Source organism: Coregonus clupeaformis, chromosome 15, assembly GCF_020615455.1.
Source record: "Coregonus clupeaformis isolate EN_2021a chromosome 15, ASM2061545v1, whole genome shotgun sequence".
Taxonomy (NCBI): Eukaryota; Metazoa; Chordata; class Actinopteri; order Salmoniformes; family Salmonidae; genus Coregonus; species Coregonus clupeaformis.
Genome location: NC_059206.1, coordinates 4,428,286 through 4,446,268, shown reverse-complemented (window position 1 = coordinate 4,446,268; position 17,983 = coordinate 4,428,286). Strand labels below are relative to the sequence as shown.

The 17,983-nt window shown below is 44.3% G+C and overlaps 1 protein-coding gene across 1 annotated transcript in view; it reads left to right on the top strand.

Annotated features, from left to right (window-relative positions):
- ntng2b (netrin g2b) overlaps positions 1-17,983 on the top strand; it is a 133,117-nt gene that overhangs the window by 18,136 nt on the left and 96,998 nt on the right. The window contains exon 3 of the mRNA XM_041897645.2: positions 12,143-12,786. Within this exon, the coding sequence (XP_041753579.2) occupies positions 12,143-12,786 (644 nt within the window). The remainder of the gene's footprint in view (positions 1-12,142; positions 12,787-17,983) is intronic.

Below are 17,983 nucleotides of genomic sequence, written 5' to 3'. Positions count from 1 at the left end.
ATTTTCAAAAGTCACATTTTGCATGTGAAAATGTTGTATAATTTTGTATAATCACCTTCCGGTGTAAAAACTATGTTTTAAGTGAGTAGTAGGCATTGGTACGAAGCCAAAAATAAAGGAAATTCACATGAGCACCACAATAACTACTCCACCCATGCTCTACCAAGGTTTTCCAGCACAGTTTTGACCTACAACAGTGGCTATGTTGGTCTATTGTACTTCAAACAATGTGTATGCAGGTTGCTTAGGATTCAAATCTTCTCAAGCGGCCTAAATCATACTCTTCAGATGAATAACGGACGTTACAGTGTCCTGCTGTTAAAATAATATAGATATACTATATATACAAAAGTATGTTGACACCCCTTAAAATGTGTGGATTCGGCTATTTCAGCCACACCCGTTGCTGACAGGTGTATAAAATCGAGCACACAGCCATGCAATCTCCATAGACAAACACAGGCAGTAAAATGGTCTTACTGAAGAGCTCAGTGACTTTCCACGTGGCACCATCAAGTCAGTTCGTCAAATTTCTGCCCTGCTAGAGCTGCCCCGTTGAAGTGCTGTTATTGTGAAGTGAAAACGTCTAGGAGCAACAACTGCTCAGCCGCGAAGTGGTAGGCCACAATAGCTCACAGAACGGGACCGCCGAGTGCTGAAGCTCGTAAAAATTGTCTGTCCTATGTTGCAACACTCACTACCGAGTTCCACATTGGAAGCAATGTCAGCACAATAACTGTTATTTGGGAGCTTCATGAAATGGGTTTCCAGGGCCGAGCCGCTGCACACAAGCCTAAGATCATCATGCGCAATGCCAAGAGTCGGCTGGAGTGGTGTAAAACTCGCCGCCATTAGACACTGGAGGAGTGGAAATGTGTTCTCTGGAGTGATGAATCATGCTTCACCATCTTGCAGTCCGACGGACTAATCTGGATTTGGTGGATGCCAGGAGAACGCTACCTGCCTGAATGCATAGTGCCTACTATAAAGTTTGGTGGAGGAGGAATAATGGTCTGGGGCTGTTTTTCATGGTTTGGGCTAGGCCCCTTAGTTCCAGTGAAGGGAAATCTTAATGCTACAGCATACAATGACATTCTAGGCGATTCTTTGCTTCCAACTCTGTGGCAAAAGTTTGGGGAAGGCCCTTTCTGCATGACAATGAGGTCCATACAAAAATGGTTTGTTGAGATCGGCGTGGAAGAACTTGACTGGCCTGCACAGAGCCCTGACCTCAACCCCATCGAACACCTTTGCGATGAATTGGAACGCCCACTGCGAGCCATGCCTAATTGCCCAACATCAGTCCCCGTCCTCACTAATGCTCTTGTGGCTGAATGGAAGCAAGTCCCTGCAGCAATTTTCCAACATCTAGTGGAAAGCCTTCCCAGAAGAGTGGAGGCAATTATAGCAGCAACGGGGGGGGGGGACCAACTCCATATTAATGCCCATGATTTTGGAATGAGATGTTTTATCATATATATATATATATATATAGGCCGGCTCATAGCCTGTGGCAAAAAAATAGGGGACATGAACAACAGGTATATGCCAATCAAAAGGTTATTTATTGTAAACCAAAAACTATTAACTTTAAACAAAGAAATTGGAATGAGGTGTGGAAATGTCATAATGTAGGGTGTAGGTAAGGTGCATGGATGCATGAATCTGTGTGTGTGTGAACATGACTGAGTGGAAACTAAGTAAACCTACAAAGGAACAAACCAAACAGGATCATACCTGGAGGAGCAGGGAGAGAGAGAGAGAGAGTGGTTAGTGAAGCAGTTTTAAATACCCTGAGCCCAGGTGGCTCCAATCACACCAACTCCAATCACTAACAACCCTCCTCTGCCTGCAGGAAGAACTGCCCCTGCACTGCAGAGGAGGGGCCGTGACAGTATATACACATGACCAAAAGTATGTGGAAACTTGAATGTGGTACAAATCACATTATTGTGGGAGCACCTCCTCTAACAGTATGAATTAGGCTGTTTGAGAAGGTTTGAATCCTAAGCAACCTGCCTACACATTGTTTAAAGTACAATAGACCAACATAGCTACTGTAGTAGGTCAAAGCTGTGTGCTGGAAAACCTTGGTAGAGCATGGGTGCAGTAGGCATTGTGGCGCTCATGAATTTCATTAATTTTTGGCATTTAGACCAATGCATACTTCTCACTTAAAACATTGTTTTAACTTTTTAATTAGTAGTAGTAGTATGGTAGTTCCTTTTGGTGGTGTCTAACCTCTGGGGAGGGTGTGTCTGTGTGTGTGTGTGTGGGGGGGGTTGCAAGAAGAGCGAGAGAGAGAACGCAAGAGACAGAGATGGCTAATGATGAGGGAGAGGTGGGGAAGATCACCAGCAGAGATCACAGCTTAGCTAAGCAGAAAGGTGAAAACAGACCAGCACTGTGCACCCCACCACACACACACACACACAAACACACACACACACACACACACGACAAGCCTGCGTTAGCGTACAGTACATCTTTCATGTGGCTTGGTTTGAACCAAAACCTTCAATCAAGTCCAACAGAGTACCTCCATGTACAGTGCATTCGGAAAGTATTCAGATCCCTTGACTTTTTCCACATTTTGTTATGTTACAGATTTTTCTAAAATTGATTAAATCGTTATTTTTTTCTCAGCAATATACACATAATACCCCATAATGACAAAGCAAAAACAGGTTTTCAGAAATGTTTGCAATTGTATTACAAATAAAAAACGAAAATATTATATTTACATAAGTATTCAGACCCTTTACTGAGTACTTTGTTAAAGCACCTTTGGCAGTGATTACAGCCTCGAGTCTTCTTGGGTATGACGCTACAAGCTTGGCACTCCTGTATTTGGGGAGTTTCTCCCATTCTTCTCTGGAGATCCTCTCAAGCTCTATCAGGTTGAATGGGGAGCGTCGCTGCATAGCTATTTTCAGGTCTCTCCAGAGATGTTCGATCTGGTTCAAGTCCGGGCTCTGGCTGGGCCACTCAAGGACATTCAGAGACTTGTCCCGAAATCACTCCTGCGTTGTCTTGGCTGTGTGCTTAGGGTCGTTGTCCTGTTGGAAGGTGAACCTTCACCCCAGTCTGAGGTCCTGAGCACTCTGGAGCAGGTTTTCATCAAGGATCTCTCTGTACTTTGCTACTTTAATCCTTCCCTCGATCCTGACTAGTCTCCCAGTCCCTGCCGCTGAAAAACATCCCCACAGCATGATGCTGCCACTACCATGCTTCACCGTAGGGATGGTGCCAGGTTTCCTCCAGACGTGACGCTTGGCATTCAGGATAAAGAGTTCAATCTGGGTTTCATCAGACCAGAGAATCTTGTTTCTCATGGTCTGAGAGTCTTTAGGTGCCTTTTGGCAAACTCCAAGCGGGCAGTCGTACCTTTTATTGAGGAGTGGCTTCCGTCTGGCCACTCTACCATAAAGGCCTGATTGGTGGAGTGCTGCAGAGATGGTTGTCCTTCTGGAAGGTTCTCCCATCTCCATAGAGGAACTCTGGAGCTCTGTCAGAGTGACCACCGGGTTCTTGGTCACCTCCCTGACCAAGGCCCTTCTCCCACTATTGCTCAGTTTGGCCGGGCGGCTAGCTCTAGGAAGAGTCTTGGTGGTTCCAAACTTCTTCCATTTAAGAATGATAGAGGACACTGTGTTCTTGGGGACCTTCAATGCTGCAGAATTTTTTTGGTACCCTTCCACAGATCTGTGCCTTGACACAATCCTGTCTCGGAGCTCTACGGACAATTCCTTCGACCTAATGGCTTGGTTTTTGCTCTGACATGCACTGTCAACTGTGGGACCTTATATAGACAGGTGTGTGCCTTTCCACAGGTGGACTCCAATCAAGTTGTAGAAACATCAAGGATGATCAATGGAAACAGGATGCACCTGAGCTCAATTTCAAGTCTCATAGCAAAGGGTCTGAATACTAATGTAAATAAGGTATTTCTGTTTTTTTATTTTTAATACATTTGCAAAAAATTATAAAAACCTGTTTTTGGTTTGTCATTATGGGGGTATTGGGTGTAGATTGATGAGGAATGTTTTTTTTATTTAATCCATTTTAGAATAAGCCTGTAACGTAACTAAATGTGGAAAATGTCAAGGGACCTGAAAACGTTCCGAATGCACTGAATATGTATGGGCCTGTGTAGTGACAGACGAGGGATGAACGGAGTGTGTGTGTGTTTGTGTGTTTGTGTGTGTGTGTGTGTACAGTATGTGCATGTGTGAAAGAAGACGAAAAAAACCTTCCTGTCCCACAACAGAGTTTGTTTGTTTTAGAAGGTAGAAATCAGCCAGCTCTAAAAATAGACACGAGAGAGAGAAAGACAGAGAGGTGGGGAGAGAGTGAGAGAGAGAAAGGGAGGGAGAGTGAAAGAGAGCGAGTAGCTGGAAAGGAGAGGAAGATGGCAGCTGGTGGTGTTGTGGAGTAGAGAACAGTTAGTAGATCACATCTTTCCCAGACTGGGCCCAAGGCCATGTCACCTCCCCCTGCTAAGGCCAGGCTAACCCTGCCCAGACTGCCTCTGCCCTGGCTGCCTCTCCCCTGGCTGCCCTCTTTGTACCATCCCAGGCTAACCCATCTCTGGCTACCTCAGCCCTGGCTACCCTCGTTGCCCCTTCCCTGGCTACTTCTGCCCATGCTGCCTTTGCTGTCCCTTCTCAAGCTTTCCTGCCCTGCGCCAGCAGACAGATCTATACAGGGACACCCAAACCCAGCAGGCCTTGGTACTGATGCCAAACCCCTAGTGAGAGTTAGTAATTCAATCCTGATTATCCTGGTCCTGGAAAAGCAGCCAGTAGCAATACACCTGATTACTACCTGTAGTGAGCAACTAATCATCAAGACCTTGAATTAGATCAATCAGATGGGTTAGTACTGGGCTGGAATGAAAGCCTGCACCAAAGCCTGCACCAAAAATATTCTATGAGGAGTAATAACATACATTATATAAGTAATTGCAGCTAAAGATGGATCTGACTCTGGGAACATAAAACCACTAGCTTGTAAAAAAATTTGCATAAACCACACAAACCTGTTAGAAATATAACATTGGGGGAGTTGGTCAGTGCAATAATGGTGTATTGATAGGAAAATCATAGGGGTTCAACATAAGCAACAAAATAGTCCTGAGCCAAAAGTCCAAAGAGCAAAATTCACCATGTAACTGAAAACCTTATGCTGCGTTCATAACCAAGTGGTAAGGTGTTAATTACCAGTTGTGAAGTTGTGAATATGAGTTGGATGCATTCACCTTCTTTGCTAATGGAAAACAATCTGCATCAACCATAAACTAAAAGTACAGCTATCATGCTTGTAAATAAATTATAGTGTTAAAAAAACATATTATTGGTAGCTTTTTATAAATAATGTTTTATAAGTCCTACCAGAACCTCTGGTTGAGTCTTTGAGTCTTTGAATGGAAGCCCAAGTCTAAATAAATATTTGTAAACCAATGAAAAAAACTTTTAAAAAAGACAGTCAATACTCCAACAGAAAATGTAAAGGTCCAATGGAAGATGATGGCTCTAAAATATTATATGTATATTTCCACTAAAACAATGTGGAATGTGGAGAAAAGAGGCCTGAAATTAGTGGCAAACAATACTCTCCAAACAATGGGCCCGGAATCTAATTCAAGATGGCACCTGTGGGACACGCCTCCAACCACACCCATACCTGCAACATTAAAGGCCTTCTGCTTCATAGGCAATTATCATCAGCATGCTAACATAGTCTTGGCTTAATTTAAAAAAAATAGTTTCAAAATGTCATTTATTTTACAGATGTAGGATCTTAATTTGATCACTGTTTTGTTGCTGAGAACAGCAGGCGGTTTCAAAAGGCTTGTAAATTTTGTAATTTCCTATTTAAAATGTCAGATTTGATTTGCCCTAATGAAAATTGTACAGTGGGGAGAACAAGTATTTGATACACTGCCGATTTTGCAGGTTTTCATACTTACAAAGCATGTAGAGGTCTGTAAGTACACTTGAACTGTGAGAGACGGAATCTAAAACAAAAATACAGAAAATCACATTGTATGATTTTTAAGTAATTAATTTGCATTTTTATGCATGACATAAGTATTTGATACATCAGAAAAGCAGAACTTAATATTTGGTACAGAAACCTTTGTTTGCAATTACAGAGCTCATACGTTTCCTGTAGATCTTGACCAGGTTTGCACACACTGCAGCAGGGATTTTGGCCCACTCCTCCATACAGACCTTCTCCAGATCCTTCAGGTTTCGGTGCTGTCGCTGGGCAATACAGACTTTCAGCTCCCTCCAAAGATTTTCTATTGGGTTCAGGTCTGGAGACTGGCTAGGCCACTCCAGGACCTTGAGATGCTTCTTACGGAGCCACTCCTTAGTTGCCCTGGTTGTGTGTTTCGGGTCGTGGTCATGCTGGAAGACCCAGCCACGACCCATCTTCAATGCTCTTACTGAGGGAAGGAGGTTGTTGGCCAAGATCTCGCGATACATGGACCCATCCATCCTCCCCTCAATACGGGGCAGTCGTCCTGTCCCCTTTGCAGAAAAGCATCCCCAAAGAATGATGTTTCCACCTCCATGCTTCACGGTTGGGATGGTGTTCTTGGGGTTGTACTCATCCTTCTTCTTCCTCCAAACACGGCGAGTGGAGTTTAGACCAAAAAGCTCTATTTCTGTCTCATCAGACCACATGACCTTCTCCCATTCCTCCTCTGGATCATCCAGATGGTCATTGGCAAACTTCAGACGGGCCTGGACATGCGCTGCAGGATTTTAATCCATGACGGCGTAGTGTGTTACTAATGGTTTTCTTTGAGACTGTGGACCCAGCTCTCTTCAGGTCATTGACCAGGTCCTGCCGTGTAGTTCTGGGCTGATCCCTCACCTTCCTCATGATCATTGATGCCCCACGAGGTGAGATCTTGCATGGAGCCCCAGACCGAGGGTTGATTGACCGTCATCTTGAACTTCTTCCATTTTCTAATAATTGCGCCAACAGTTGTTGCCTTCTCACCAAGCTGCTTGCCTATTGTCCTGTAGCCCATCCCAGCCTTGTGCAGGTCTACAATTTTATCCCTGATGTCCTTACACAGCTCTCTGGTCTTGGCCATTGTGGAGAGGTTGGAGTCTGTTTGATTGAGTGTGTGGACAGGTGTCTTTTATACAGGTAACGAGTTCAAACAGGTGCAGTTAATACAGGTAATGAGTGGAGAACAGGAGGGCTTCTTAAAGAAAAACTAACAGGTCTGTGAGAGCCGGAATTCTTACTGGTTGGTAGGTGATCAAATATTTGTTTTAGATTCCGTCTCTCACAGTTGAAGTGTACCTATGATAAAAATTACAGTCCTCTACATGCTTTGTAAGTAGGAAAACCTGCAAAATCGGCAGTGTATCAAATACTTGTTCTCCCCACTGTATCAACCCCTACAAAAAAAGTATTATTTTCCTGCTGTAGCAAACTGGCTTAAATTAAGATCCTACATCTGTAGTAGGGGCAATGTTTCATTTCATTTTCACTTTATGCTATCATGGTAACGCATGTTACAAGCTTACACAGACAGGTGTGTGTGTGTGTGTGTGTGTGTGTGTGTGTGTAAGTAAGTAAGTAAGTAAGTGTGTGTGTGTGTACAAGTAAGTAAGTAAGTGTGTGTATGTGTGTGTGTAAGTAAGTAAGTGTGTGTGTGTGCGCGCGAGAGACTGTTTAGATACACATGACTTGTTGGTGGCCTAATATCAATAGAGTGTTGGGCAGTTCAAGGTAGGACTAAGGAGGATCTGTTGCAAGGCTCAGACAGCCTGAGGTGAAGAAAAAACACCTCTAAGCCTCCCGATGATATCACTTCACCTGTCTGATCCTTGGATTGAGTACAATATTTTGAACTTATCTTATATGGTTAGTTAGTTAGGATTTCCTCTCTCATGGGATTACAGTAAACAAGAATGGCAGGATGTCCCCAAAGATGAGAAGAATCCAATCAAATGTCATTTTTTCTATGTCACATGCTTCGTAAACAACAGGTGTAGACTAACAGTGGTTCCCCCTGAGTGTTCTTTTAGTAGTAATTGGACTGAGTACTGTATATGGAACATAGTCTAGTGTTAAGTGTTCCTATAGCCATGGTAGACATAGGTTGCGTCCCGAGGGAGTACACACTTTGGGGAGAATCAGGACGTAGACATAGTAGTACAGCTGAAAAGCAGGCCAGGATTTCCTGTCTGCCCTCCTGCCCTGTTATACTGTAAGTTCCCATCCCCTGAGAGTTGCTCTCCCTCCATCTCTCAGGCATCATTTCAGACCTGTTCAGTGCAGACCTGTTCAGTGCAGACCTGTTCAGAGCAGACCTGTTCAGTGCAGACCTGTTCAGAGTAGACCTGTTCAGTGCAGACCTGTTCAGTGTAGACCTGTTCAGAGCAGACCTGGCTGCTGGTAATCTGAACACAGACTGTCCTGTGATGGAGCAGCAGCCAGATGCCCCGGCCCTCGTCACCCCTCTCCCCTCCCCCCTTTCCTCTCCCCAGCGCTGGGATTTGTCTCCTGTCCTCTGGCCTGCTTTTCACTAAAGGACAAACACACACATGCACGAGCATGCACGTATAAACACATGCAAGCATGTGCACGTATACGAATGCATGTACAGACGCATACTCGCAGGTGCGAGCACGCATGCACGCATGCACACACACACACACACACACACACACACACACACACACATGCACATGCACACACCAGCTGCTCCTCTGTCACTGGGGCTCCTCAGGGAAACAGAGCCTGTAATTAGCCAAGGCAAAAAAGAGGGTTAGCATAATGTTGCAGACACACGCAGACACACACTCCCTCTCACACACGTGCCATTCTCACACCGATAGACACACTGATACCCACACGCTCGCGCAAATACTCAAAACCCACACACAAGTCATCACTCGTCCTGTCACACTGCTACTCCCACTATCGCTCACACACTCAGCAGCATAACAACTAACACACGTGTGGCTCAGTTGGTAGAGCATGGCACTTGCAACGCCAGGGTTGTGGGTTTGATTCCCATGGGGGACCAGTATGAATGAAAATGTGTGCACTCACTACTGTAAGTTGCTCAGGATAAGAGTGTCTGCTAAATGACAGAAATGTAACAGACACACACACTTCTTCTGTACAGGACAATCACATTCCCCAACAGGGCAAGGGAGACAGAGAGTCCTCTAGTGACCTTAACTCAAAACAAACACACTGAGCCAGGAAGCAATATCCACAGCTCTGTCTCACTGTGGGCTGTTTTAATGGGATGGTCATTTCAAAGAAACTACATTGTGGTCCTGGACTTTATTGCCCTTGCTGGCAAGGGGGGGAGAGAGAGAGAGAGAGAGAGAGAGAGAGAGAGAGAGAGAGAGAGAGAGAGAGAGAGAGAGAGAGAACAAAGCATCGCTTCTGTTTATTTTGATGTAGGTCATTTGAATTTGATTGAGTGATGACAAATTGCATTTATATTGTGAGTTATGTTTGAATTGAATATTATGTTTGGTACATAGTTGTTTAGTGTTGGGATGTCTCTGTAACTTATTAAAGTGTTTCCTCTCATAAAAATTTATTTATATTTCCATCTGCTAAATAAATTATCCAAATCACACAACAAAAAATATATTTATCAGATTCAGAGTATCACACCTATGTTTGAGTTTTTTAGACCATGATGATTGACTGTCAGTATCCAAATCTAGATCCCTCAGGTGTAGGGAATGAGGGCTCAAGCAAGCTTTTGTTCCAATTGGGACGCGTCATATCACCTCATAAAATACTGTATACAGATGTAGGATCTTCATTTGATCACTCTTTTGTTGCTGAGAAATTTTCCTGCACAGTATGAAATGCAAACTTGTAGTGTATTTTAGTTTTTAAAAGGCTTCTAACGCTTTGAATTTCCACTTTGAAATTTCATACTTGATTTTCCCTAACAAAACATTTATCAACCCCTACAAAAATGGCCATTAATTATAATCCACATAATAATTCACATTTCCTGTTGCTGCAGGATTATTTTCCTGTTCTAGCAAACTGGCTAAAACTAAGATCCTACATGTGTACTTATTGAGTCTCGTACTTAGGTTAGATTGTTTCTAGACCATGGTTATTGTGTGTTTTGAGCCAGATCTAGGTCTTTAAGCTTAAGGGAATGAGCAAGCTTCTGTTCCGATTGGGACGCGTCCCGCCCAAAAAGGGAACCTGCTTATCACTGCATGTAGACACGGCGACAGAGTTCCATCGCCATGGTGCTCATCATCGCGGCAACAGGATCCCAGCGAGGATAATTGCTGGATGGGCTTAGCGGTGCGGGCCACCTGCTGTAGCAGTTGGCCGGGATCGTGTGTGTGTGTGTGTGTGTGTGTGTGTGTGTGTGTACATACTGCTGGCAGGAGGTAGGGAAGAAGAAAGAGGAGAGGAGATGAGAGAGAGAGGGGGGTTTAAACAAATACAAACACACACCCACTCATACGCAACCCTCCCATACACAATGAAATACAGCCCCTCCCTGATTATCTAAGAAACAGAGAGGGCAGACAATAAGGTCAAGTGCAGCTTTTAGTGCATCATTTAGTGCATCACTGCTCAATCCCACACCAGATCCAGATGTGCGTGTAAACCACAAATACACAAACACTGTATTTGCGTCATTCTCTACACAGACCCTCCGTCACTCTGTCCTGTAAATTGCATTAATGCAGTTCCGCTATGTAACCTACATGTCCTTGTGTATCTGGGACAGTGTGACAGTGTCAGTTGAGTGTAATCATTTTCAATAGGATTTGGAGGTCAGGGGTCGTTTCCTTAGGGCAGGCCACAAATCCTCTCCAATGTAGGTCGCTGTGTCAAAGACAGAAGTGAGGGGTGGACAAAAATGTGTACCTTTTGTTGGCCCAGGGCCAGATTCCAGTAACCCAAAACTTTTTTCCAGAAATCCTGGTTGGAGGATTCCGGATTCCTGCTTCTTCTCTGCTGATTCCGGGAATCTTCCAACACATTTTGGGAAAGTTACTAGGCTTTTGCAACTCTAGTTGTGTATTATGGAGTAGTAAGCTGTTGTGTGTCTGGTTTCACAGGCATCTCTCACTGTGTTGTGTCTGTGTCTCATTGTGTTGCATCTAAGAGGGTGATATCAGCAGTAGTTAATGAGGTTATCTGAGAGGAAACAAGCGTGCCACGTCTCCCTAGTGAGAGTGGGAGGATCTCATCTAATGTTGTTGTTGGGAGAAAATACCCAGTATTTTCAGTATTAAGTCATAGCCGCCCACACTGTTAGATCTTCTATAGCAGGGCTGTTCAATTCGGTAGCAAGATATCTAGTACTACTGGTTTTTCATTCTTCCCCTCTTAACAGGGATTGATGGCCTGGAACACTAGGGCCGTGTTTAGCAGAAAGAAACATTTTGAAACGGTGTGATAAATCGTCCAACAAGAACAAACATACATTTCTGTTTCAAAAACGTGTTCTACTGTGTGCCCTACTGAACCCAACACAGTTGGGTGGAATCTCTGAGCGAGTCAGTGACATTAATCAATCAATGAACTACTATGCAGGAAAGAAAACCAGTATGACTACAGATCTGATCTTCAGGCTATGATTTCAGTAGGCCTGCTCTAGTGGTTCTTCTGAGAATAGCTTTTCACACACTACCTCCACTATGTTTTGCTTATGCTTGTTGTTTTTTTCTCTTATCTCAGTGTCACCATAAATCAGATGATTTATAAACTCGGCCTTCACAGAACTGTAACTTGCTTTTGTTATAGGCTGGTTGTGTGCTTTTGACTGACTGCTTAGTTTTCTGTGCAGGTGCAGTTCACTGACTTGATTAGAAGGATAAATTAATGGTCATTTAAAGTTTCAAGATATCCAATGTTTCAGTCTAAGCTTTGTTGATTTTGCCTGACTATAGATCGAAACAGCTATTGTAATAAAAATCAGTGTTTTTTCCAATATCTTCGAAGCAGTATGCTTTCTTTCAGTCACAGTATATTCCAATTTACCTGCAAGACTCTCGATATGTGAGTGCATCCCTTTACTATGCACTGATTCTCTTCTCCCTCTCTTCTCTTTCCCCTTCTCCCTCCCTCCTCTCCCATCTCCCCTCCCCCTCTCCAGGAGAACCCGTACCTGTGCAGTGATGAGTGCGATGCCTCCAACTCAGACCTGGCCCACCCTCCCCAGCTGATGCAGGACCGCGAGCGCACAGGCCGCATCACCTACTGGCAGACAGTTACATGGTCCCGTTACCCAGAACCCCTCTTGGCCAACATATCCCTGGCCTGGAACAAGAGTCTGGAGTTGACCGATGACATCACCATCACCTTCGAGTACGGCCGCCCCACCAACATGGTCCTGGACAAGTCCATGGACCACGGTCGCACCTGGCAATCCTACCAGTTCTATGCCGATGATTGTCTCGATGCCTTCAACATGGCACCGAAGCTTGTCCGCGACCTGTCGCCTGCGAATATTACCCGCGTCATCTGCACTGAGCAGTTCTCGCGCTGGGTGGGGTCGAAGAACGATAAGAACGTGAGGTTCGAGGTTCGGGAGCGTTTTGCGGTGTTTGCCGGACCGAAGTTGCTCAACATGGACAGCTTGTACACGCGCATGGAGAGTATGAAGGGCTTGAGGGACTTCTTTACCTTCACTAACCTCCGGCTGAGGCTGCTCCGGCCAGCCCTGGGGGGAACGTATGTGCAGAGGGACAACCTGCTCAAGTACTTCTACGCTATCTCCAACATTGAGGTGCCCGCCAGGTAAGAGAGGGTACAATATAGTTTTTGTATATTTTTATTTGGGGGGGGGGGGGTTGATCAGCTATAATATTGCAGATAGATTGTAGCTTCCATCAATGTTAATTGTCTGAATCCACCATATATGTTTTGGTAAATATATATATCTATTTTTTAAATATATTGTCCTTTATTATTTTCCCCTAACCCTACCACCCCTCCCCTAATTGGAGTTAACTAATGGACAACAACACTTAGGCTTCTACTTCCAGCTTATACATACTATATAAATTTTTCGGACAATGTATTTTAGAATAGTTATCTTTTGTTTGTTTTTAATCCCATCCTTCAGCTACCCTCAGCCCCTCCCATCTATCTCTGAAGACCATCCAGTTTTTATTTCTATTTGCCATATATTTTTCAACTGTGCTGTGATGTTTCACAAAAGTTCTCAACCTTTCTATTCTCATAGTTTCTACAGATTGTAAATGAAATATACATTTTTTTGCTAAAAGTATTATTATATTATTGATCGATTGACTATGACTTCACCCAGCAGTGCTATTTGCAGAGTTAGCTCCAGGTAAATGTTACAATTCTTTAGCCATTCCTTGACATGCGACCAAAAACAAGCTACATATGGACAGTACCAAAACAAATGATCTAATGATTCTGTCTTTTCGCAGCAAAATCTGCAGAGCTGGGATGGTTGTATCCCCCATATACAGTGGGGAGAACAAGTATTTGATACACTGCCGATTTTGCAGGTTTTCCTACTTACAAAGCATGTAGAGGTCTGTAATTTTTATCACAGGTACACTTCAATTGTGAGAGACGGAATCCAGAAAATCACATTGTATGATTTTTAAGTAATTCATTTGCATTTTATTGCATGACATAAGTATTTGATCACCTACCAACCAGTAAGAATTCCGGCTCTCACTGACCTGTTAGTTTTTCTTTAAGAAGCCCTCCTGTTCTCCACTCATTACCTGTATTAACTGCACCTGTTTGAACTCGTTACCTGTATAAAAGACACCTGTCCACACACTCAATCAAACAGACTCCAACCTCTCCACAATGGCCAAGACCAGAGAGCTGTGTAAGGACACCAGGGATAAAATTGTAGACCTGCACAAGGCTGGGATGGGCTACAGGACAATAGGCAAGCAGCTTGGTGAGAAGGCAACAACTGTTGGCGCAATTATTAGAAAATGGAAGAAGTTCAAGATGACGGTCAATCACCCTCGGTCTGGGGCTCCATGCAAGATCTCACTTTGTGGGGCATCAATGATCATGTGTGAGGGATCAGCCAAGAACTACACGGCAGGACCTGGTCAATGACCTGAAGAGAGCTGGGACCACAGTCTCAAAGAAAACCATTAGTAACACACTATGCCGTCATGGATTAAAATCCTGCAGCGCATGCAAGGTCCCCCTGCTCAAGCCAGCACATGTCCAGGCCTGTCTGAAGTTTGCCAATGACCATCTGGATGATCCAGAGGAGGAATGGGAGAAGGTCATGTGGTCTGATGAGACAAAAATAGAGCTTTTTGGTCTAAACTCCACTCGCCGTGTTTGGAGGAAGAAGAAGGATGAGTACAACCCCAAGAACACCATCCCAACCGTGAAGCATGGAGGTGGAAACATCATTCTTTGGGGATGCTTTTCTGCAAAGGGGACAGGACGACTGCCCCGTATTGAGGGGAGGATGGATGGGGCCATGTATCGCAATATCTTGGCCAACAACCTCCTTCTCTCAGTAAGAGCATTGAAGATGGGTCGTGGCTGGGTCTTCCAGCATGACAACGACCCGAAACACACAGCCAGGGCAACTAAGGAGTGGCTCCGTAAGAAGCATCTCAAGGTCCTGGAGTGGCCTAGCCAGTCTCCAGACCTGAACCCAATAGAAAATCTTTGGAGGGAGCTGAAAGTCCGTATTGCCCAGCGACAGCACCGAAACCTGAAGGATCTGGAGAAGGTCTGTATGGAGGAGTGGGCCAAAATCCCTGCTGCAGTGTGTGCAAACCTGGTCAAGACCTACAGGAAACATATGATCTCTGTAATTGCAAACAAAGGTTTCTGTACCAAATATTAAGTTCTGCTTTTCTGATGTATCAAATACTTATGTCATGCAATAAAATGCAAATTAATTACTTAAAAATCATACAATGTGATTTTCTGGATTTTTGTTTTAGATTCAAAGTTGAAGTGTACCTATGATAAAAATTACAGACCTCTACATGCTTTGTAAGTAGGAAAACCGGCAAAATCGGCAGTGTATCAAATACTTGTTCTCCCCACTGTATATAACATTCTATTGGTTGCAAGAATTTTGTATAATAATTTAACTTGAAAAATTATAAGTTTTGAATCAGGCATCGTTTTGCGTATCAGTTCATAAACCTTGTGCCATGGAATCGGTACATCGAAAATCTTTTCCCAACTATTTTGCGATCTGTATGACACAGCTGTCAATATTTTGGTCCTAAATAAAACTGGTATACTTTTTTATTCATCACAATTTTCTTAAACCTATTTTGGTCTTTAATGCAGGGCCGACAGACAAGTTCCTTACTTTTTCCCCCTTCCATTTTTGTAGTAATGCAGCAATTAGTTGGTTGCAGTGGCGATTGTAGCATGTAAATCTTTTTTTATAGATGCATGCCAGCAAAACCACTACACAACACAACACTAAACAATACATTAATTGCACTTTAAATATTTTCAGAATTATCGGAATAATGGCGCCGGAAGGGATGGTTGCCGTTTTACGGGCTCCTAACCAATTGTGCTATTTTGTGTGTTTTTTTGCATTGTTTGTAACTTAATTTGTACATAATGTTGCTGCTACCGTCTCTTATGACCCAAAAAGAGCTTCTGGATATCAGAACAGCGATTACTCACCCGAACAAATTTTTTCTTTAACTTTACTTTACTTACTTTATTGAGTGTGACGCGAAGGATATACTGTTTCTCCCGGACCAGGCCCAAATCTCCCGGACCAGGCCCAAATCCCCGTCATTCAAATGAATAAAATATGGAAATACAGGGGGCGCAGATCCAGGTACCTTGTGAGAATTCGTTGGCGAGTGGGTAACCCACCTTTACCATCCGTTCTATTGACCAATGTAATCACTGGAGAATAAACTGGATGAGCTCCGTTCGAGACTATCCTACCAACGGGACATAAAAAACGGTAATATCTTATGTTTCACCAAGTCGTGGCTGAACGACGACACGAATAATATACAGTTGGCTGGGTTTTCCGTGCATCGCTAGGACAGAAAAGCTACGTCCGGTAAGACGAGGGGTGGTGGTGTGTGTCTTTTTGTCAATAACAGCTGGTGTGCCATGTCTAATATTAAGGAAGTCTCGAGGTATTGCTCGCCTGAGGTAGAGTACCTCATGATAAGCTGTAGACCATACTATCTACCAAGAGAGTTTTCATCTATATTGTTCGTAGCTGTTTATTTACCACCACAAACTGATGCTGGCACTAAGACCGCACTCAACGAGCTGTATAAGGCGAGCTGTATAAGGCCATAAGCGAACAAGAAAATTCTCATCCAGAAGTGGCACTCCTAGTGGCCGCGGACTTTAATGCAGGCAAACTTAAATCGTTGTACCTAATTTCTACCAGCATGTCACATGTGCAACCAGAGAAAAAAATAATAATTTTACTCCACACACAGATGCATATAAAGCTCTCCCTCACCCTCCATTTGGCAAAACTGACCATAATTCTATCCTCCTGATTCCTGATTACAAGCAAAAACTAAAGCAGTATGTAACAGTGACTCACTCAATGCGGAAGTGGTCAGATGACGCGGATGCTATGCTAAAGGACTGTTTTGCTAGCACAGACTGAAATATGTTCCAGGATTCATCCAATGGCATTGAGGAGTATACCACCTCAGTCACCGGCTTCATCAATAAGTGCATCCCCACAGTGATCGTACGTACATATCCCAACCAGAAGCCAACATCTGCACCGAGCTAAAGGCTAGAGCTGCCGCTTTCAAGGAATGGGACACTAATCCGGAAGCTTATAAGAAATCCCGTTATGCCCTCAGACGAACCATCAAACAGGCAAAGAGTCAATACCGGACTAAGATTGAATCGTACTACACCGGCTCTGACACTCGTCGAAATGTGGCAGGGCTTGAAAACTATTACAGACTACAAAGGGAAGCACAGCCGCAAGCTGCCCAGTGACACAAGCCTACCAGACGAGCTAAATCACTTCTATCCCCGCTTCGAGGCAAGCAACACTGAAGCATGCATGAGAGCACCAGCTGTTCTGGATGACTATGTGATCACGCTCTCCGTAGCCGATGTGAGTAAGACTTTTAAGCAGGTCAACATTCACAAGGCCGGAGGGCCAGACGGATTACCAGGACGTGTAATTCAAGCATGTGCTGACCAACTGGCAAGTGTCTTCACTGACATTTTCAACATGTCCCTGACTGAGTCTGTAATACCAACATGTTTCAAGCAGACCACCATAGTCCCTGTGCCCAAGGACACTAAGATAACCTGCCTAAATGACTACCGACCCGTAGCACTCACGTCTGTAGCCATGAAGTGCTTTGAAAGGCTGGTCATGGCTCACATCAACACCATTATCCCAGAAACCCTAGACCCATTCAAATCTGCATACCGCCCCAACAGATCCACAGATGATGCAATCTCTATTGCACTCCACACTGCCCTTTCCCACCTGGACAAGAGGAACACCTACGTGAGAATGCTGTTCATTAACTACAGCTCAGCGTTCAACACCATAGTGCCCTCAAAGCTCATCACTAAGCTAAGGATCCTGGGACTAAACACCTCCCTCTGCAACTGGATCCTGGACTTCCTGACGGGCCGCCCCCAGGTGGTAAGGGTAGGTAACAACACATCTGCCACGCTGATCCTCAACACGGGGGCCCCTCAGGGGTGCGTGCTCAGTCCCCTCCTGTACTCCCTGTTCATCCATGACTGCATGGCCAGGCACGACTCCAACACCATCATTAAGTTTGCTGACGACACAACAGTGGTAGGCCTGATCACCGACAACGATGAGACAGCCTATAGGGAGGAGGTCAGAGTACTGGTCGTGTGATGCCAGGATAACAACCTCTCCCTCAACGTGATCAAGACAAAGGAGATGATTGTGGACTACAGGAAAAAAAAGAGGACTGAGCACACCCCCATTCTCATCGACGGGGCTGTA